The following is a 22,456-nucleotide window of genomic DNA, read 5'->3' on the forward strand; positions in this document are numbered from 1 at the left end:
TATGCAGAGTGGCCCATTTTACATCACTTTAATGTTGAAGCTGGTAAAGGTGGGGCTGTTTTTTTTGGACCACAGTATGTACACTATTGGGTAGTACTTCTGTTAATACTGTATAATACTGTAAATATCCACATTTATTATAATATAGATCTTTAGACTTTCTTACATTCTTAACTTACCAACTTCTACTATTATTTCTATTCCTTTTTATGCCTTAATGTGCAACCGTAAATGGATTTCAAATTTCATTTCAAATGCATGCCTTTATTTTGAAGGTAGTCGCGTTATTTCCTGTCTGTTACGCTGTCTGACTTTACAAATAAATGCATTATTCCTCTGGTAAAGTGACACACTTGTATGGGCTAAATTACATTAGCTGGGTAAATAAAATTACAATAACCTTGCGCTCATAGATAAACACGAAGATCTTTTTTTGTCTCAAATCTAATTTCTACTAAAGTGATGTTCTCCTCTTGCATCATTATTTGTGTTAGGCTTCCTGTGGGACATATTCTAACCAAATTACATGGGGTGCCACTTTGAAAACAACAACGTATTATATTAAATCGTGTAAGTGGACACTAGAAATATTACAATATAACAAGGCTGTGAGGTCTAGTTTGTAATTGCACAGTGTGCTTTCACTTTGTAAACTTTTTTTTTTTTTATTACAATAAATAAAGGATATTATACCTTATTATTATAATAACTTGGTAATAACATCATGAAGAAAACACGCTATTCGCTATAGGATTATATGAGTATCATCATCAGGGGAAATTAAAAATGTATTATCAAGTCATTACAAGTAACCACTGATCTCATTAGTTACACTTGGGTTCAACTAGCCTATATTCTTATTTGTAGCCTATAATAACGTTAAATTTCTGGCATGAGCTGTAGGGGGATTTTATGAAAGCTCATGTTTAATGTAGAGGTGGGTGGAAACACACATCCATGAGGAGTCCGATAGCGCCACCAAGTGGTTTTGGACTTTGATGATGAACCAGAAGGATCCTTGCTTCACACAAACTGCGGAGACTCTGGTGTGAGGGTTAACCCTCTTGTCGTCACCGTGGTTCATAAAGTTTATTAGTATTTTGTCAAACACGTTCTCTGGATTATAGTCTTTTATTTTGTCTTCTATTTTGATGGACTCTGGGCTCTGAACCAAGCTGCGCCAAATAACTTTTCTTCCCCCACGAGTGTCATCTTTGCGTTTCTGACATGCCCCTCGGACGCTTTGTTGCTGTGTTCATTTTCTACTTCACAGGTGAGTTCATAGGTCAAAACAATAAAAGGAAGGAAACCTCTATCAAAGTATGTTTTTAGTTATATGTTTGTTAATTCTGAATATTGTTTAATTTCAGTCAGACAATGACCATCAAAATGTTTTTTTTTTTTAATTCTTTGTAAGTTCACCAAAAAGTTGTTTAAAATGATCTACTATCATGGTTGCTAGAGACAAGCCACTCAAACATCCACATCCCTTCATTTGCGGTTTGGAAATACCTTCATCTCAGCAGTAATCACAACTGTATTAGATGCAGATGTGTTGATTTTTTTTATGAATGCAAATGGAGCCCACTCCTCCCTCCAGGAATGAAGAGCTGGGGATGCAGCTCCTCCACAACATCTCCCAACATGCAGTTGGCCAGCTGCCTTCTTCTTCAGGTGCTCCTCTGGTTGCTGACCAGGCAGTTTAATTACAGCTGGGCTCCCATCACTGCCAGTTAATTACTGAGGATTCCCCCCCTCTGGGCCAAGATAATCACGTGACCTGAGATCCACCCCGAAGCTCACACAAGCTCAGATGATGAATGAATGCAGAGACTGAAAGGATGCAGGTCATTATCTCACCTTTGTCATTAGAGATAGATAAAGCCTTTGACTTGGTAACACTACACACCTTCCTCTGGTGTGACTCATCCCTGCAAAATGTCTCTGTGGTAAAGTCTGATGTGAGTGCTGCCTGATGCACAGTGTGTGTGTGTGTGTGTGTCTGTGATTTAAACCCTTAGTAGACAAGTGGTGGAAGAGGTATTCAGATTCTTTACTTGAGTAAAAGTACAGAAGTATTATCAGATAAATGTACAAAAGTAAAAGAACTCATTCTACAGAAAAATGGCCCCTGCGACTGCTAATACTGATGCAGCAAAGTGTAATTAGCATTGTTCTGTTGTAGCTGGACGAGGTGGAGCTAGTTGTAGGCCTAACTACTTTATATATAGTTAAGTAGTGTATTCCAGTGGTTCCCAACTTAGATGTCAGTCACAAGATAAATCTTAGGAGTTGTTACGTGATCAATGGAATAGGAAAGGAGAGAAAACACAAATATGTTTTTATTTTTCCTCAAATTTTTCCTTATTTTTGGTGAAACATTGGATAATTTTTCCTTTTTTGGGGGCCTCTGCAGTTATTGAAATGAAACCATGTGAGAGATCTCATAGATATTTTAAATGTGACAAGGGACCCTGAGGCAGAACTGTAAAGATTAGTCGATAAGTGGATCAACAGAAAATCAATTGACAGCTATTTTAAGAATCAAACACTCAGTTAAATCTTTTTTTTCCATTTTAAGCAAATGGATTTAATGTCTTTCTTTGTTGCACATGATACTAAACTGAATATCTTATTGAAATGTAGTGGAGTAAAACGTACTGTACTATATTTCCCTCTGAAATAGTGGAGTAGAAGTATAAAGTAGCATAAAAAAGGTTGAGTAAAGTACAAGCACCTCAAACCTGCATGTATTTGAAAATACAGATGTCACTAGAAGTAATGTCTGTCTCTGCCTGAGCCCTGCAGTGCAGACCATCACACCGATGAGCCCAGATTGTTTATTTCCTCTGTGACTAATTCTCAGTAGGGGGGGAGTTAGGAAATACTAGTCTGTGTTTCTGAGCGGAACACCAAGCTCATTATGAGGAAAAATGCTGACGATCGGTTTAATCCACACACGGCTCGAAGAATCTGACACAGCTTTCAGAGTACGGAAGTTTAATGTGAAGCATCATTATTATTAGGAACTGTGCTAAAGTGGACTTTATGTGGTTAAGGGCGACTGTGCCAGAAAACAAAAGTAAAGGAAGCAGTACAGGAACTGACTCGAGCTGGGGGAGGGGGTGGAGGTTGACACACTGGAAAGTTTGGCACTCAGTTCTGAACATGGAGTCATTTTTGGGATTTCAAAAGGGATATTGTGCCTGAACCACAACTGCTGAGAAAAGAAGATTTATTGTGCAGAAAAATTGATACAGAGACAAAATTTCAGAATGAAGGCCATAGTACAGTATGCAAGCCCTTCTGCTTAGTACATGAAAAGATGTGAGTAAGCGGAACTATCTCCAAGTGAGAGATGGAAACATGCTGTTTATTCTAATTAGTGGAGAAGATGTTGTCAGTTTACAAAGTACAGACACTACAATATGAAGCCCAACATGCCTTTTCCCTGCACTCATTCTGGCTCTTCAAGAAAACAAGATAATCTTTATGCCTTTTGCAAGATGTCCATGTTTTCTGACCCTGCTCTCAGGTTTAAAACCCTCAGGAGTTTCCATTAGTATTACTGATTGCAAATCCAGGTGTGTATGGACTAGAATGTTATTGAGCTTGTGTTAAAAGAAACCTAAAAGGCAGCAATGGAAAACAGATTGTGTGGGGAGAGTCATTTGCATGCCAGGCTGCCTCTGTTTGACCTATATGTCCATATGTATAACACTCCTGATACAGAAGCTTAATGAAGCGTTTGACTGACCAGAGAACTGCGTTTGGCATCTGACACATTGGTCGCATTAGAAATGTTAAAGGTTTGTTTTGTTTGCTGTTTTGTTTGTTTTTGCAGCTGGCTCCGGCACCACAGTCTATGACACTTTCACTGACTTTGCAGAGGAAGACAACACTCCTCAACTAGACTACAAAAGTGAGTATAAAAACACACACTCACCAGGGGTTGCAAAATGACTATATTGTTGTCTACAACCGTATAGGCTGTGGTAGCTCTGGTAAGTATAAGCTTTGCATTAATGCGTCTATATGTTTTCATGTTAAGAAGATAAGAGATTTATATAATGTGGTCATATATTTGTATGATATGATTTAAAACCTTGTTTGCACAGTAAACCAAATATAAAAAACACTGTTAGGAAAAATCAGGGTGTCATGGCCCTGTAGTATTAGTGTGCAGTATATGTTGGGCTGCTCTGGGTCAAACGCTTCTGGGTGTAGGTGTTGAATCAGTGATCAGGACTGTTTTATGGAATGTTTTACGGTGTGTTTTAGAGCTGCAACGACTGGTCAGTTTCCATTTATATTTAGGGCATTTAGCAGACTATTTTGTCCAAAGGTACTTACAGAAAGTACATTTGTCAGAAGGAATAGAGTAAGGATGTCAATAGAACAATTTTCAGGCACTCATAACAAAGAAGAGTTAACTAATCGATTAGTCCATTGAACAAAAATTGTGACCTATTTTGATAATCAATTAATTATCAAAATAGTTTTTGCATTGGTGGGATAAAGTCAGGTATTTTTATGTGTTAATGTGCTAATCCAAGAACAGACATTTCTGTAAATAATTACTTCTCATTTGATTTCCAAAAAAATTATTATATCAAGATATGTACTGATATTGTGAAATTAAATTTCATATACCATGACAGAGGATTTTATCAGTGTTGTCCACCTCAAACACTCACATATAGGCTACTTTTCCCTTAAAGACCAAATTCCACAACCAAATCTGTGTGATGCAGCTACAATCCACATCTATTGTGAATGAGGTGACGTCACCCGGTACCAAAGACTAGCCAATAGCAGATAGCTCTTCAGTACCCTGCTTTCCACCATTAGTGCATCACATAGTTTTGGGCCACTCTTTGAATGCAGACCCCTACTGGTGTCATTCTCCGAGTCTGACCAATGGGGAGGTGATCTGCCACTCCCCTCGAGGCGGGGCCTATCGGAGCACGCTGGGCACCCGCTGTGAGATGAGCTGCGATCGAGGATACCGACTGCTGGGGAAAAGGTCAATTCAGTGCCTCGCCAACCGACGCTGGTCTGGGACGGCATACTGCCGCAGTATGTGGAAGTTGAGACTTTCAATTCCCAAATAAGGATGAATCTGATGATATTCAACAAATCCATGAAAAGGCTAAAACCAACAATGAATATGTCCACGCTAACAAGGATTGTCTGTAGCTAAATCCTGATACATTTGTTGCTCTGTACATATTGCTGTTTAAATCTTTTAAAAACACAGCACTGGCTGATAAGTTTATTTTGAGTGGACGCCACATACACTGTCCTGCTCCTAACACACAATAGTCCTATATGTTGTGTATTAATACGCTGCTGAAAATAGTCCCCAACACTGATGTTTGAGTAAAATTAGCTAAAACCTACAGTGCCCAGCTGTTTCAGAAGATTATTTAGCCTTTTAAAGATTCATATCATTCAGTAGGAATGAATGGGCTTGGAAGGTGAGCGCAACAGAGGCTTGGAAAGTCAGAAAGTATTATGAGAATGACACATATTGTTGGTTTTGGTCTTTCATGGAATTTGTTGACAATAACAAAAATACAGATTATCACAAGCCTTTATCCTTTAAGAAAAATATTGATTCTGTGATTGTTTTGACCCTTACTCTCAACATACTGAATGTCTGTGTGGTGGTGTTCCTTCAGTGGTGCGTTGCCACGTGCTGCCCCTCATTCCACACGGCAGATACACCTGCACTCAGGGCTTTGTGGTGGACTCCAGGTGTGACTTCACCTGCGACCCCGGCTATCGCATCGAGGGGGAACACTCACGCACCTGTCAGCGCGGGGGCTCATGGAGCGGAGCACAGCCAGATTGTGCAGGTACATTCAGTATTATTATTACAGAATTCAAGCCATCTGTATTGCTGTCCAGTTCTTCATTATTCTTTCATAAGCCCAGATCCCTGTGTTCAGGCTCACAGTCAAGCAGATTTCCTGCTCCTCAGTTCTTTGGACTAAATCCAGAACTGCAGTCTTTCAGTCCTCATATTCTCCTCTGTCTGACTGACTATCCAAAAACAATGTCACTGAAATGAATTTCCTGCCTGCAAAATCCCCAATATTTTTATCATTTTCCAACTCTTTATATCAGACACAGATCCTCCAAAAATCAAGTGTCCTCCGTCCAGACTCAAGGTCGCCGAGCCTGGAAAACTCACTGCTATGGTGACTTGGGACCCCCCAGCTGCGAAAGATACTGCAGATAAATCACTTGAGTATGTCACTCCTTTCCTTTGCTTCCCTTTCCTGCTCACTTTAAAATGGCACGCGGCCTTTACTGTACTTGTCTTCCTGTAGGGTTATATTAGTAGGCCAGGAGCCAGGCACCGACTTTAAGGAGGGAGCAAACATTATCCGTTACAAAGTGTACGATCAAGCCAGGAACAGAGCTGCCTGCAAGTTTATTGTACGTGTTGAGGGTAAGCTGCCAAACCTGCATTTTTTGACTTATTAAATTAGTTTAAATACAACACATTAATTTGAAAACAGCATTATAATCTACAGGATTGGGTTTCTTATTTCCACTGTGTTCTCCTTCCAGTGAGAAGATGTCCCACTCTACCTCCACCTCTACACGGCTACCTCACCTGCTCTTCTGATGGGAATAACTATGGTGCAACATGTGAATACCACTGTGACGGAGGATATGAACGGAGGGGTGTATCTAGTCGCATCTGCCTGTTCAACCGCAGCTGGGGAGAAGCACCAGCTGAGTGTGTTCGTGAGTCTGCATGAAAGAGGATATCAAGAATTTGCCGCATATATATAATAGCATACGTATGTACTGTAAAGTGACCTTGTGTGTTTGTAGCGATGGAGATTAAATCAGATGTAAATACGGCCTCCGCTCTCCTGGATCAGTTCTATGAAAAGAGGAGGTTGCTGATCATGTCTACGCCCAACATATCTGACCCAGACTACCAACTGCAGAACATCATGATACAAGTGAGGAAACTATTTACTGCTGGTGACTTCACATGGATTTCCCCAGTGATGTTAGTTTCTTAAAATCCTTTTTCCTTGTTTCAACCAGAAAGCCGACTGTGGATTAGACCTGCGACATGTCACGTTGATCGAGCTCCTGGGCTCCCCGCCTCGTGAGACGGGTCGCATTAAAGACAGTCTGCTCAGCTCTGAAGTCATTGAGGGTTTGAGGTAATAGTGAGATTCTTCATCACTTAGTTAATCAGCAATTTTAAGGTTCCTTCTGGGGGTAAAATAAGTTCATATGGTTGAAAAATTCCATCCTGAAGTGGCTTTAGTATATAACTCCCATTCTCATAAACAGCAAAAGGTTTTTTGATTGATTGATTGATTGATTTTCTTTATGGATTATCAGACACAGGAACCCCCCCCCCCCCAAAAGGATAACATGTTAAAAGAAAAACACTTATTTCCAACACAGTCTCAAAGTGTTAGAAGACAAAGAAAACACAAAGACATTCAGCATAAATCCAACACAATCCTGAAATCCAAGAGCACATCACCACAGTTTAAGAAGTAAAAAATAACTCCCACATCAAAAAAAACAAGAAACCTAACCTGACTAATCTACTAGCCCCTCTCAAATTTAAAAACTTGACGTGTAAAGGAAGGCTGGGACCAGCATAACAGTAAGGGTTGTTTCTTCTCCCTCAATTTAAATGTCAGGAGCCTCATACTAAAAAGAAGCCTCTGTTAGTTTGACTTTAAAAGGGAAAAAATCCACCAAAAGATTAACGCTGTTAAAAATAGCAACGTAATAATTCCAGAGTTGCAGTAATGGGATTTTGACAGGAATAACAGAACAACATCAATAGTAAACATCTGGCTTTGCTTTCCAGAATCAATGTGTAAGAGATTCTTTTAAGTCCACTGTTATGCACCAGACATAGACACTAGCCTGTATGGACTGATTCATTTCAGGCAAAGATATAGATTTTCCACCAATTGTGCAATTTGAGTAAGGGGCACTGCTCACTTTTTCCAGACTGGAAAATCTTTTCCTAAACCTTAAGTCTCTCCACTGACTCAAATCCCACAGCTGAGTGAGGGCAGCATACTGAGGCACATTCTTTTTAGTGTTGTACAGAGCACTCTGGGAAATGTAGGCAATCAGAAATCACTAAGAAGTAGATGAGGGAAGTGTATACATGACAGGGACATTCGTCAGGGCCTGTTTACACATCCAGCGGATATGGAGCAACATTATCATTCATTTGGAGTTGTGTTGCTTGTCACCTGGTAAATGAAAGTCACTTTTCTTTTGGCTTTGTTTTTGGTCTCCATTAACTCCTGAGGAAAATATCTGGCTCTAGCTGCTAAATGCTCCACTATGTTCACCAGCTAGTTGTCAAACTTTGTCCGTCTGCCATTTGGTGCTTAACAGGTAACATACAGTGGGTTTATCAGAGCTTTTTGCAGGATGACGAGAGCTTGAGACCAAGAGAGTAAACTACAACAGTAACATTAGCAGCTAGAATACCAACACACTGAGCTGAAAGACTTTATAAAGTTTGATTAAGTCTCAAGATAATCATCTGTGGATTCATCACTACAGGCAACCCCCTCACATTACAGTTGAACAATATTAGTTATAGATGCTTTGATGATATCGACGTATGAAATGATAAAGTATTCCTTTAACAACCCAAGTGCTGATTTATGTCTCTCTGTAGACAAGCATTCAGAATCTCCAGATCCTACTTCAGCATGGTGCTGCTGGACGATCTCGGGCTGGACCGAGAGCGCTTCATCACCCCAATGGCGTCGGATGAGCTCTTCTCCTACATCGACAGCTTCCTGCTGGATGAAGAGGAACGAGAGAAACTGGAGAGCCACAGAGACTTCTGTGACTAATTTAATAAACATCTCTGGTTTCCACAGTGATAAACCCATCAGTATTACTTAACACAAAATGAGGAAGGACAAACAACCAGAAACCAGGTCCAGAGGGACACTCGGAGGGAAAAAGAGGACAAGAAGGCAGTTCCTCATGTCCAAATGCAATCACTATACAACACTGAAGTGCTAGCACTGTTTATTCTGTCAAATCATCATCTGAAAGGTATGGAGGTCAGAAAATGGACATCACAGCTACAGAAAATAGAACAAGCTTAAGTAAAACACAGAAATTACATTTTACAAACAACATTTTAACACATAGATGCATAAAATTAGCCTGGATGCATGATGTGGATTAGTAGTTTTTGTCAATGAGCCCGTTAGTAAATCTGATATTTAAATTAGAATTAAAATCAAAAACCACTTCAAAAAAGACTACTGAGGAACACTAGAGTGGACAGATGTTTTAATCCAGCTGGTATCTGAGTGTAATTCAGAGCTAAGGCAATCAAGCACGTCTTGGGTTTACTACATTTTTATTAGGTGAACAGAACATTCAAGACAACCTTGAGGTGAACATGACTCTGATGACAAAAAGTTAAAAATCTACATTTATATCTGCAAATAGACATTTAATAATTTCAAATAAGGCTTTTTGTGCAATTTATATAAATATATTTTATGTGATAGTATTAATGTTAAATAAAATGGTATCAATTAAGCAAAGCGCAATTTGTTGGATGCAACACAAGATAATACCAGTCTATAATGAATTGTTTTCCCATGTATCAGTAAATTCTGTACACAATAATAAAGAAAATGGTGACACACAATGACAATGTTTCTGTCCTAAGTGCTGAATTTAGGTGAATGAATTTGAATAGCAATAATACACAGCTTGAATTTTAAAAACATAAAATGACTGTGTAAATGCATCTAAAATAAATCCAGAGTTTAGTGTTGTGATGCTTTAGCAACAGTCCCCATTGTAGGGGGGCAGGTGAGAGCAGATGTTTAGCATTCAGCAGACCAATCAACTGTGTGCCTGCTTAGAGCCAATCGGTTGCATGTTTGTTCAAGTCAGTAGACAAGCTTCTGGTATGATAAGCTTGCAAAGTAAAATGAATCCACAATGTCATGTTTGTCTCAGACCACACAGCTTCTCCCCTTTTCAGTCTCTGGAAGGGTCCAGGCCTGTGCCGTCCTCATTTGCCCTTTTTCTTCTCCATAGTGGAACGCAGTGGAAGAGTGCCCTCTGCCCACGAGTCAGGGTACTGCATCATCTTTTCCCATAGACTGATCTCCTCCCCAACAGAGTCCATTTCCACTTCCTCTTTTCCTATTTTCACCATGCCTGCAGGGGTGAAGATTACACAGTGAATGCAAAATTAATGACAGAAAACTCACTTTAATTTTAACACAGGGAAAGCACATGGAAGCCTTGTAGGTGCATTAGCAGAAATCTAAAATTAAGAGGGTCTTTCTCACAAAGGCAATTATGTTTTGACAAAACTATTTAAACTAGAAAAGGGAAGATATTGAATTACTTTATCTTTTTATAAAGAGTAATTAAATTCATTTTCACTACAGTGTAACACCCACGTATAGGGGGTAGGAGCGCAACATAAAAAAGGTAAAAAGGTTGCCAACAAAAGATCTAAACACTGAATTGTAAGTAGAGTGAAATAATTACCACTACAAAAAGGTGCAATTGTGAAAATAAACTGAGCCAGTATAATTTAGGGTGACAAAACAAAATAATTTACCTCCTCAAAAATGCTTAACTAACGTAGGTGAAACAAATAAGAAAGACTTTCACATTAAGTCCAACTCTCTGAGATTATGACATTTACAATAGGTTACTCACAGTAACCCAACTAAGGCAACCTACCCATATTAATTCTATCTTTTACCTTTTCCAGAGCTGAGACGGACTCCTCCCAGGAATTCATTGCTCACCAAGGCCTCTCTGTCCCACACAGTCAGCTCCAGACACATGCCCTTCAGCTGCTCCAGAGTCAGATCCTTGTACTCAAATGTGTGGTCGTAGTGGGGGTTCAGGTTCTTCTTCACAACTGGAGTCTTCCGCTTTGTGTTCTTTGACTTAGTTGGGAACAAGTACCTGCAGAAGCACAAACAGAGAGTTGGTTTTGAAAAGAGAAATGTATGAATGGGAATGCAATGTGTGTTATTTTAATTTTAAAACTGTAGTTCATCACGAACCCTTTTACAAAGCTATCTGAGGTGCCTCCTGGTTTCATTGCCATCAAATTCTTTGCCTCTTTAACAAGGATATGAAGTTCTCCCCCTTCTTCAGTAATCACCTTTTTGCCTGCGGAGAAGACAACAGACATGCTTAGAAAATGAAAGGCAAAGTGCGTCAAACACAGCCACAGCTGAATGAGGTTTTCTTATCATAGTCTTACGTTTGATTTTCTCAGCTGTTGGGTTTTTAGGCATGATATACTTCAAGGAGATCACCAACTCTCCTTTGTACTGAGCAAAAGCTGAGGCCGGGACAGCAGAGGCTGCCTGTTTAAGAAAAGTACATTACATTTAGGACACACAAGAAGAAACCCAAACAACAATACAGCAAACATGTTATCCCTACTAACCTCTACACTAAAACCTGACTGACTAATACTGGGTGGCCGAGGCTGATACAGAGGTATAGATGATAGCTGAGGGTGGAATAAATAATATACCAATAAATAAACAAAGACAAAGAATATGTACCACAGGTGCCTTTGAATTTGGCCATATTGTTATAAAATGTGTCATGGAAACTCACTTTCTAGATTACCTCAAACACAATCTTGGTATTTTATGTACAGCAATTTTTTTTAATACATCTGACAATGTATACATTGATACAAACATATCTGTGAGAACCAGGATCTATATTGGTCAGGGTGTACTCCTCCCACTAATCAATAAGCTTCACCTTGTTTTCATTTGCTTTGACCTTGTTGATTTTAATCATGCTTAAGTATACTGGTGAGCACTGATAGATAGATATTATAAAGAAATATATAAATTATATATTTATATTTTATTAGGTTTATTATGTCACAATATAACAGGTCATAGAGTGAAATTGAGTTTGTAACTCTATTCTGCTAAATAGTAGAGATTATTCATTAATATAGCAGCAATTCTAAAAATGGTAAACAGAAATAAACTGTATTTATTATTTAATTAGCCACATGACCAAAGTCGGTGGAATTTGCTTTCAGTAAATGTTATACTCTGCAGCACAAATACATAAATGGACACCAGCAGACAATCCACATATTATCACGACATCATCACAGAAACATAGCACCCACAAACATACACAGAAGGTGCATGGTAATGCATGTCAGTAGTAAGTGAGGAGGGGGCTGATGAGATCTGTCAAATATGGCAGACAAAAAAACACTTCATGAACAAATGTAACATGCAGTTTGTTAGCTTGCACAGCAATTTGTCAATATTTGTCAATCTACTATATCCTGCACCTCTGTTGGTTTCAGCTATTGGCTGCCGTTTCCTTGTTGATCCAGTTTGACATGATTATTGGGACGGTTCCATTTAAAATCCTTTTAACTTCAGTTTTACACCCAATCTATTCTGGCACAGGTGATTTGGGCTATGTAGAGCACTTTTTGTTCCCTCTTGTTAATTTTAACACTCACTCAAGTGTTGATTGCCAGAGAGTAGCAATATTTGTAAATGCAATTCTAATCCAATACACATCTTTTTGTTAAATTCAGAAAATATGTCCTCACGATTTGTGTTTTTGATTTTTTGACCTCTAGTAGCGCTGTGGAGCAGTTTTTCTTTAGTGGATCCACAAATGCTCACAAAAGATAGAAAAGAAGAAGACATGGATGTTAACATTACAGGTTTCGAAAAAAAAAAAAGATCAGCTTTGCGAGTGTTTTATGAGGAAGGAAATTCCTCAATTAGACCTCAAGCATACACATAATGTGTTTTAATACTGAATCTAAACATAACATTTATTTGTTTGCAAGAAACCTCCACTTGGCCCCTGTAACACAAGAGTTCATGATCATATCGTAAGGAGAATTAAATACAGAGTCTCTGATCTACCTTCGCCATGAGAGCCACACGATCCTCGTACGGGCAGTCAAGGTCTCGGGAGTCCAGAGGGATCTCCACCTCTCCCAGGAAGGCGTTGCGACTGAGGCGGCCATGATGCCAGACTGATATCAACACGGAGCGGGTGAACAGCTGAGAGCGGCTGATGGAGTACTGGTAGTGGTAAGACAAGAGGGAGAAGACTGGATGGATCAAAGGCCTGTCTCAATACTCATACAGTGGTGGAGAAGTCTTATAATTAATATAATTTTAATTTAAAGCAGAAGATGGACTCAGATTTTATTGGAAGTTGCATCTAAAATCTAAATAATTGCCTTCTTCCAAACCCTTTAAGAGCATATCCAAACTTTCTCTTGGTTTCGTCCTTTGTTTTATCACTGTAAAGTCACTGCTACACTGGAAACCACGACCAAAAATAATATTTGACAACAGCTACTCTAATCTGCAATGTCAATATCAACCCTAAAGTCTCTGTAGGTGTGGTCATTATTTGCAGCAGGCATGGCGCAAGGTTATTAGTAAGGGGGTTTCAGTAAAGCTGTGGTACAGTTTGAGAGGTGCCAGTTATAAACCATCACCTTCAGTGTTTCTTTGTAGACGGGGTTGACCGTGTTTCTCTTGATGCTGGTCTTTCTTTTGCTCTGGCGAGATTTGTCAGGGAGTAGATAACATTTGACATAACTGAAAAACAAACAAAAAAAAAATATGTCAACTGGTCTTTTGTTGCATTAACTGACTTAACTTCCTTGACTAAATGCATTGAAAAATATCTGTTGCCATTCGGTTTCCTGTGAAGCTCAAGTAATCAACTCTGGGACATGATTATGAGACTTTGTAAACACAGAAACCTCTTATCTACACCGATCAAAGCTGTTTTAACATCACAGAGGGGTGTGTGTGCAGCAGAAAAATGTGTTTCAGAGCAGCAATCTGCACTGTTGCTCAATGTGAAGGCCAGCTTTTGAGCAAACTGAGCTTCAAATGATGTATGTATCCTAGTGGAGCTGGCATATTACAGCTACACTTGGAAAAAGGGAAAGTTTTTAACATTTACGGGTTGGAAAGCTGCCGTGAGGCGTCGCCGCAGGCCAGCTCGTGGCACTCCTTGATGAAGATCTGGAGGCTCTGGGTGTGTTCGTCGTAGTTCATAGAGAAGACGACGTCTCCGCTCACCTCCACGTTGTCAAAGTCTCCTGCTTCACTATAAATACTCATCATGCTGCCGAGTGTGCTCTGGAGAAACATACATACACCCGACCTGAATAGTTTTTCACTAACAATTCCAGTGTTTGTTTCATTAATACCAAATATTGACATTTAGATAACAGTTCGACAGTCATGCTCTATAGGCATAATGCTGCAGATCACAGTGTAAAAAGATAAAAGGAGATATAACACTGAAACAAATAATTCATACCTACAGTAACAACACATGCTGTAGAGTTAACAGAAAGCGAGTCAGGGACAAACAAATTAGCAGAAATCAGGATGTTTCTGTCAATATCTAAATCTAGAGTGACAGCATGAGAGTCATTTTGGCCTCAGCTTTGCTTTCCCCTGAGGCTTTGGTAACTTATAGACACATTTTGGTAGCCTTTACACATCAATTTCACACTTCCTAGCCTGCTGGAGGATATCCTGAGGTTATAGATGCTCGATTAGATTATCTTACATCAGTTCCGTTCTGAGAGACATAATGAGCTGCTCTTCAAAAGAGACTTTAGAGGACTAATGCAAGCTGCGAGAAATGTCAATACTTTACCATTGAGCTACGTAGGCTGGAGGAGCTCGAAGCCATTGTCCTTTTATGAAAGCTGACCAAGCTGTCAATATCTTCCTCCTCCTCTCCAACTTCCTGTGCCAATAAAATGAAACATTTAGGAGGCTGATCATAGACACACAGCGGGGTTTTCGCTGTCAGCCATAATAAGGATTGTGTTGTTAAAAAAACAAATAAAAGAAGTCTGGTTTCTCAAAGATCAATCTCTTTGTGTAATAGATAGATACTGTGATTGGAAAAATCTAGCATTTAACCTCTGTACCTATGACTAGCTAATACAACTATAGTCTAATTAAATAGCAGAAAAAAGTAAACTATCTGAAACATCAGCTGTGCATGGCAGGTTTTAGTGTTAGCTCCCAATATCAGAGGATGGGCTTCTTTCTAGGTTCATGCATTTAGCTCTGACAACAATCACACAGGAAATAAACCACCACAGAAGAAGTTAAAATAACCTGAGTATAGTCTCAATAGACCAGAATTAAATGCAGCTTCCCTACATGTTTCATTTTGAGCAAGCTGTCTTTTCTCTGCCGGAGACCTTCTGCTCTTTACCTACACCACTACGACTTGGTAGCTATATCGAACGTCATTCTTGCTGAAGTATATAGTAGTGTCTGGGATGCTGAAAAAAAAACAACATCGCATAGAAAAGAAAGTGTATCAGTTTTGTACTGATACCTGTATGTCTAGGCCGGGTACAGAACGGCTCCTTTTGCCCATTGGGGCCTCTGATGTGTCAGGTCCATCCCGCAGGTCCAATGTCGATACAGACTCTGCTATGAACATGAAGACCAGCAATTAAACTGCGATAAACCATTTCCCCCCACCATTTGATTCTGGATATAAGACAACAGCATTGCCCACAGTAATATAAGAAGCTAACCAGAAGGCCTTGGGTTTCGTTTGATGCTCTTTTTGAAGAGTCTATTGACTTCCAAATCCGGGCTTGGACTGACCGGTTTTATTTCTGGGGCCTATATTGACAGAAACAGGGAGTCAGTGAGAGAAAAGAAGATTAAATGGCTTGAGACAGGAACATGACCATGTCACTTCAGAGCATCGTACAGTGTTAGCTTCTGTGTCTGCGTCGTCAATGATAACAACATCTTCTTTGATTGTGACAGCCCTACTGGAGACACCAGATTCCGCTGGGCTGGACTGAACCGAGTGATCGTCACTCCTGTGTGATGATACAAATCATTATTAATCACTACAACTTTTTCACATTCAAATCCATATAAAACCACTTACTTAACTAACTCCAAATTTGTGTGCCACCTGTGGTCTACACCCTCACCCATATTAGCCTGAAACTGGCAATTGTTATATTAAGTCATTTTTTATGCTTTCTGTGGGCTTTATTTTAATGACAAATGCTGTATCATCAACAGTTGAAATTATTTATTCAGGCACATCTATTTCAGGCAGATTTTCTTTCTCAGCGCGCAAACAGATAGTGTTACAACCAAGCCCAAACGCTCCGTGCCTAATTTCTAGAGTGCTGTCCTGTTCATGGTTTGGGATGTTTAACACTCATCTACATATAATGAAGTTGACTGCACTGATTTATTATTATGTTCTATTTTAACAGTGCAATTGCACAATCTTCCCACCCTCATGAGAGAGTAGTTAAAACTATACTACATTCCTTTTACTGCAATTTAAATAAGATTTTTGCAGGCCAACTAATCCAAAGGTAAAAAATGAATATAAATGATTAAATAAATGATTGATTTATCAACTATCGCCATTTAAACATGATCTGACCCAAGCCTTGCTAACGTGTCAGCCAGTGAGTTTACCTTAACTCGGACGTAGATTTACTGCTAATAACACTGACAGTTTCTGCAGACTCTGTGTCACTGCGTGTTGGCTTTGACGAAACACCCTCCTTTGATTCAAATGATTCCCTTGAAGCAATTGATCCAGAATTCTCGCTTCCATGACTGTCACAAGAAAATATGACATAAGACAAAAATCGATTTTTAGAAATACATTAACATTTCTAAAACTTATGTGAACAACGATGACTCACCCTTTGTTACCAGTCTGATTTATCTGCCTGGACCGAGGCACGGGAATAGGTTGGTTTATTTCTGTACTTCTCAACAGAATTTCTCCTGCTGTCTGCTTGTTCACTATAAACACAACAACAGTTAAAATGCAATTCAGTTTAACAAAAACTGAGTTTAACATTTCTCTTATCCTACTGTTGAACAAGATTCCAGTGTTTGTGCATTTCACTCGGCTCAGGCTGAGAGCTGTTTACATTCCTTGAACAGTGGATAACCACTTCCTCTTCCTGTACTCACGCTGAGGCCTCTTTTTCAGGGAGACTCTCACTAAGTCATGTCCAGGCATTGTGGAGAAACGGTTGACCATTTGATCGTAGAACCAGTCACCTGTCCTTTTCTTTAGATCCCTAAAATCCAAAAGAAATACTTTAAAAATGTCTAAATTTAATAGAATTTCACTCATTCATGAGATAAAATGACATTAAAAAAAACAGGTAGCTCAGATAAAATCAGGATATGCTTTCCGATAAAAGTACGTTTTTAGAAGAGACTCAAAAGAAGACACTGACTCAGACAGTCCAATTTCCTCAGGCAGGTTGTTCCAGAGCCTTGGGGCCCTCACAGCAAAGCTCTGTAGTTTTCAGGCTGGACTCAGGAAGAGACAGAACAACGCCTGCACCAAGGTCTCAAACTACGCAAAGGTTCATAAGGGATTAAAAAAGGTCCGCAATTTAATCTGGAACCAGGTCATGAAGGGCCTTAAAATCAATCAATAAGATCTTAAAATCAATCTGAACAACAACAAACAGGGAGCCAATGTTAAAGAGGCTAAAACAGGGGTGATTTGATCGTACTTGGTTCTGTAGTCGTTTCAAGGTTTTTTGATTAAGACAAGAGGCTGTTGCAATAATAAAGGCGTGAGGAGATGCACATACCATAGTTTCTACATCTCTAAAAATTTTAAATAGATCTTATTGTGCACTGCTGTTAGGATTACTGTATGCAAGGTTTAAAATAAAATAAATGTATTACAGTCAGCAGCACTTGTTACAGAGGGATGTTGTATTGACAGATCCATTTTGAACTGTTGATTTAAGTGTCATTAAATTGCCCATATCCACATGTCTGTTATAACGATTTTATATTTGAACATTTTAAATATTTGTTGACCAACGGTTGTTTCAAATTTAATTTTTGTCTTCATTTAAAAAAGGATAAGGTATCTAAATGGTAAAAACTTCAAGATTAAGCACAAAATACTACTTATTAGTGACTTCAGTATGAATGATATTCTGTCTGTGTATCAGCTTTTCAATACATAAAAACCCTATAATTACCATTTACTTTAAAAACAACAATGAATTGATTCTACTAATAATTATTATTCCTCTGTGCCATAGAGCTCCATTGTGGTACAAAAAGCTATTTAAACATATTACTGAGGCGAACTGTTGCACTGGGTGTCCCTTAATTGCCATGAACACAAACATATACGTTTTATTTTGACTCAATCCCTCATGTACCATCCTGCTGCTGAAAAAATTCATCATGGCACCAAATGTGTATGAATTTACCACTGAAAAGTCCCCCACATAGGCACTATTTACTCCTATTTGAGCAACCATTGCCTAAAACTACAATACCCAGCTGTTTTAGAAAAATCACATAATCTTTTTAAAATTAAAGTATATATTTACCACTTTTTTCACTTTCATTAGACATGAATGAGCTTGGGGCTTTGCTAAAAATACAATTATAGTAAGTTAAAGAAGTGTGTAAAAAAAACAACCAACAACAAAAAAAAAAAACACGTTCTCACGTCTCTTTGGCACACACACTGCACAGCCAGGATCCTTCGGGGAGGACTGTTCGGCAGCTGCGGCACACGTGGTGATTGCACATCTTGCACTGGCTGGGAAAAACAGTCAGTCGACTCAGAGGCTCCTGGCATCTGCCACAACTACGCTGACTGTATTTTCCACTGCCACGTTTGGCCCCTTTCCTCTTTACTTCCAGCAAATCTGTCTTCAATTTCCTGAGACGAAACAAAACAAAAATTTAACTGAGAGGTTGTCCTTTGAGAAACTTCTCATGGGGTATAGTATCTGTAAGCTTTTTTAAACATTCTAACCTTTTGTTCTTATCTGGTTTACCCAATATACCTGCGTCATTGCCTGCTATTCCAGCTACTAATGACATCATTTCTTAATTAACCTGCACGGTTCATAACAAAGATTCACGACGAGGCGAGCTGTAACTTGCATATAGGCCTACTTGCAGTGCACCAGTCTACAACATTCTGAAACCCGCTAGTTTACATCAATACAGCTACACAAGATGGTGTATCGTCTGCATAGTAATGACTCTCTGTACTTCGTTTCCAACTGCCAGCTTTTCAGGCTTTTTCTGTATAAATATGTATGTAATAAATTGATGAGGTGATCCTCCCTTCAGTCATTCCGACCAGCTGACTTTGCTATGAGCTGATTGGCTGTTGAAACAGCTGGCCAGACTTGATGAGCTGAGTCGTAGGGGACGCCATCAGCTGGAAATAGACAAGCTGAGCAAGTCAGTTTACACCGCTTCCACTTTTCCTCGTAATGTTCTTAAATGGTTTCGTCTAGTCATGAATCTTCGGTCTGAACTGGGCCTTACACTAATAATGTCTTTGACATGTAGCTGAAACAATAAGTTTATTAATGCATTACCAGAAATTTTTTAAAGCAAAAATTCCATATTTCCAGCTTCTGTTCTATGGGACACTGAAGGACAATTTACACTATTTTCTGACATTTTATAGAAAAAATAATTAATAAATTCATAGACAAAATAATTAAATGAGTTGCTAGTTGCAGACCTTATATATCACGATATAGCAAATGTTAAAATAAAATGTCACAGAATAATGAAGTTGGTATTTAATGCAATTAATGTAATAATGTTCCGCTGTTTTGCATTACATCAGACAAACACCTTTACAAATGTAAAACAAATCTTTTAAAATTTTGCCAGATGAAAAAAGAAAATGATCATATAATCACTATACAATTCCATCGTTAAATTATAACACTGAATTATCTCTCAGCCCTTAATCAAAATAGTACACATTGCAACACAAAAATCTGTATATTAAGATAAGATATACTGTATCTATGTAGTCCACTGCATATCTTAATATCTGGGTATTGTTGGAATTTTTTGATTTAGTGCCAGTAACATCCCTGGGTATCAGCACTGATACCAAAATTATACTTTTCATTACCTTAAGTTTTTTTTTTTTTATTGTTTTCATTAAGTAAAATATGCCAAACCTCTGAGCAGTGTGAAATGCCTTAATAAAAGAAACTGTACAAGAACTTTGATTATAATTTAGATAAACAACATTTTGGATGGTATTCATAATGCATTGTTATGCACCAGCCTTAACAGCATCTTGAAATATTTCTAATAGATATTAAAAGATCTACATGGACTCATAAAATAAAATATATTTAAAACATTATCAAAGCATGAAAAAGTAAATTAGGTTATATTTAAGCTGAATTAATTAGTTTGAAAAAGTAATACCTTGAACTTAAGGGATTAGCAATACCTTATATCTTTTGGCGCCTTAGATAAGTAAGAATCATTTAGTACAATTAACAGGAAGTACTCTCTTCTCACCGCACACGCTGCTCCTCAGCCTGTCTTAGCTCCTCGTCCCGCCGCAGCACCTCCAGGATCAGCTCCTGCTCAGACTCCGTCAGGAAGCCCAGGTTGATGAGGTCAGCAGCCTGAGGCATGGTGCCTTTAACCTAGACCCCTAAGTGCAGGTTAACTGGCTCAGCTCAGTCGCATCGAGATGTCCTGAACACAAAACAAAACACCAGGAATTGACTGAAAGCGTAAAAACTGAATACTGTGAAACTACAACTCCCCCTGTATATTAAAGACAGTTTTAACATTAAAATAAAAGAGTCTAGACTTTACTACCTTAGAGCCTGCTTTCTATGATCTCATGTAAGGCAACCGAAGCTGAGCTCTGCAGTAGAAAGAGGAACTTTGATGCCCTAGGGTGATGAAGAGAGGCAGAAACAGCTGAGTAGTCCAAATTAAATGACTAAGATACCTTTGTCTTTTCCATGCAGTGAACCCTCAGTACAGCAACTTTGTGACGGACAGTTCGGGAGTACAAGAGGCGTAAACCCCTTGTGTATTTATAAACCTTATGTCCATCAGTAAAAAAAAAAATAAAAAAAAATAAAGGATCGCTCGGGGGAGTCTACGTAACCACAAAACCAACAGAAACTGACCCTTTCACATGTTTTCTATTTCAAAAGAGGACAGGTCTACAACCCTGGAACAAGCATTGCATTCCTAAAATGATAAATGACTCATACGAACCAGGATGTGAGAGGATTTAAAAATCCCACAGAAGGGTGAAAGGTTGTTTTGAATGGGACAGGCAAAAACAACATGAAGGCCATCATGTAGGGTTCCCACCCTCTAAGGATACAGACAACTGGGCGTGGCTCAGTAGCTTAATTTGTTTAAGCCCAATCAACCGGTCATCCATCATGCACCTCATCTGAAACTTTATGCTCACTTTGAATTGCCTCAAAAGGAATTTAAAGCAAAAGGGTAAATGTGCTAATCAATGGAAAGCTGCAACGCTAAACTGCACTACAAAACCTGATACCCTTTTCCCTCATTGTTTGAATGCCTGGGGCCAAACTATCTAACAGGAGTTTAATATACCAGCAGAATTACCATCAAGGAAATGGCGCATGCGCCTGTACAAGAAAACAAAGTGGAAGAGTCCTTTACTTCCAGACACTAAACTGGGGATATTAAAACGGGAAAAGCATAAAAAGGTGAAGTAGCATGGCGAGGGCATATAGCTTTTGTTTTTGTAAACTGCAAATGAAATTAACAGAATATTTTTAACAAACATGAAACTCCACGGAGGCTGTTGTTAAAGATCAGAAAATCTGCGATGAACTGTGTGTTGTTAACTCAGTTCAAGCTGCTAACGGTGTTAACGGTCGAACGTTTACGTTAAGTTACGTTACCAACTGAAAACGTTATTAATGCTAACGTGACTTCACATCCACCTCAAGGTGTCTTTAGAAAACAGTTTTGCCTTCACCCGTCTTTAAAAGGCATAAGATTTGGACAGACGATTCATTTAATTTACAGCGTAACTTCGAGATTTCTGAAATCAGAAGACTAACAACGTTACAAAATGCAGATTAAAGAAAACTGCACACACCTGCTGTTAAAAGTCGACTTCAGCCCGCTGTTACATACAGGCTCGCGTCACGGCGGGATATATTCCTGACAGAAAACACAACTGAAACGGTTTAAAGTAGCACACAAGCTAACAGCGTTTTCAGGATAATTAAATTAACCAATAAAGTGGTTTACTCACTTTCCTGCTCGGCTATGATAATAACCCTGCCTTGCCCACTTCTGCCTCTTCTTCTTGCCTCTCGTCTCCAACACTGTTTACTTTATTTCAGAGACTCCCCAGTTCCCGGAAGATAAGGAAAGTTTGCTGAAAGCAGCGCGTCTCCACATTTTCCATGATGACAGGTGTATTAGCTCTGCTTACCACAGAAGGGCTGACCCACTGAAACTGTCCAATAATTGGCTCTGTTTCCTTTCCCACGCTAACTTAACGTAACAGCTTATTTTGAATGCAGTGAGAG

At 38.9% G+C, this 22,456-nt stretch overlaps 2 protein-coding genes across 9 annotated transcripts; one reads left to right on the plus strand and one right to left on the minus strand.

Moving 5' to 3' along the window:
- Positions 1-997: 997 nt before the first annotated feature.
- srpx2 (sushi-repeat containing protein X-linked 2) lies at positions 998-9,697 on the plus strand. Of its 2 annotated transcripts, XM_046031625.1 has the most exons (11): positions 1,001-1,273; positions 1,601-1,847; positions 3,845-3,922; positions 4,888-5,079; positions 5,685-5,861; positions 6,133-6,256; positions 6,339-6,460; positions 6,583-6,762; positions 6,853-6,986; positions 7,075-7,196; positions 8,699-9,697. In XM_046031625.1, exons 4-11 carry the CDS (start codon positions 4,989-4,991, stop codon positions 8,877-8,879), a joined length of 1,131 nt encoding a protein of 376 aa, XP_045887581.1. In that variant the 5' UTR covers positions 1,001-1,273; positions 1,601-1,847; positions 3,845-3,922; positions 4,888-4,988; the 3' UTR covers positions 8,880-9,697. The 2 variants fall into 2 exon arrangements, with proteins under 2 accessions (XP_045887579.1, XP_045887581.1); XM_046031623.1 differs by lacking the exon at positions 1,601-1,847 and having other exon boundaries at positions 998-1,273.
- On the minus strand, positions 9,044-22,412 carry sytl4 (synaptotagmin-like 4). 7 transcript variants are annotated; one of them, XM_046031617.1, is made up of 19 exons: positions 22,177-22,411; positions 22,018-22,082; positions 20,739-20,815; positions 20,430-20,612; positions 18,586-18,801; positions 17,064-17,173; positions 16,787-16,889; positions 16,554-16,697; positions 15,817-15,931; positions 15,635-15,725; positions 15,430-15,527; positions 14,731-14,823; positions 14,023-14,201; positions 13,547-13,649; positions 12,960-13,121; positions 11,291-11,396; positions 11,088-11,196; positions 10,778-10,986; positions 9,044-10,218 (listed from the first exon to the last, which is right to left on the minus strand). In XM_046031617.1, the coding sequence occupies exons 4-19, from the start codon at positions 20,546-20,548 to the stop codon at positions 10,070-10,072; spliced, it is 2,106 nt and encodes a 701-aa protein (XP_045887573.1). In that variant the 5' UTR covers positions 20,549-20,612; positions 20,739-20,815; positions 22,018-22,082; positions 22,177-22,411; the 3' UTR covers positions 9,044-10,069. The 7 variants fall into 7 exon arrangements, with proteins under 7 accessions (XP_045887573.1, XP_045887578.1, XP_045887572.1 ...); XM_046031622.1 differs by having other exon boundaries at positions 15,430-15,524; positions 22,018-22,098; XM_046031616.1 differs by having other exon boundaries at positions 22,018-22,098.
- Positions 22,413-22,456: the final 44 nt, after the last annotated feature.

This window comes from Micropterus dolomieu, linkage group LG19 (assembly GCF_021292245.1).
Source record: "Micropterus dolomieu isolate WLL.071019.BEF.003 ecotype Adirondacks linkage group LG19, ASM2129224v1, whole genome shotgun sequence".
NCBI classification, from domain to species: domain Eukaryota; kingdom Metazoa; phylum Chordata; class Actinopteri; order Centrarchiformes; family Centrarchidae; genus Micropterus; species Micropterus dolomieu.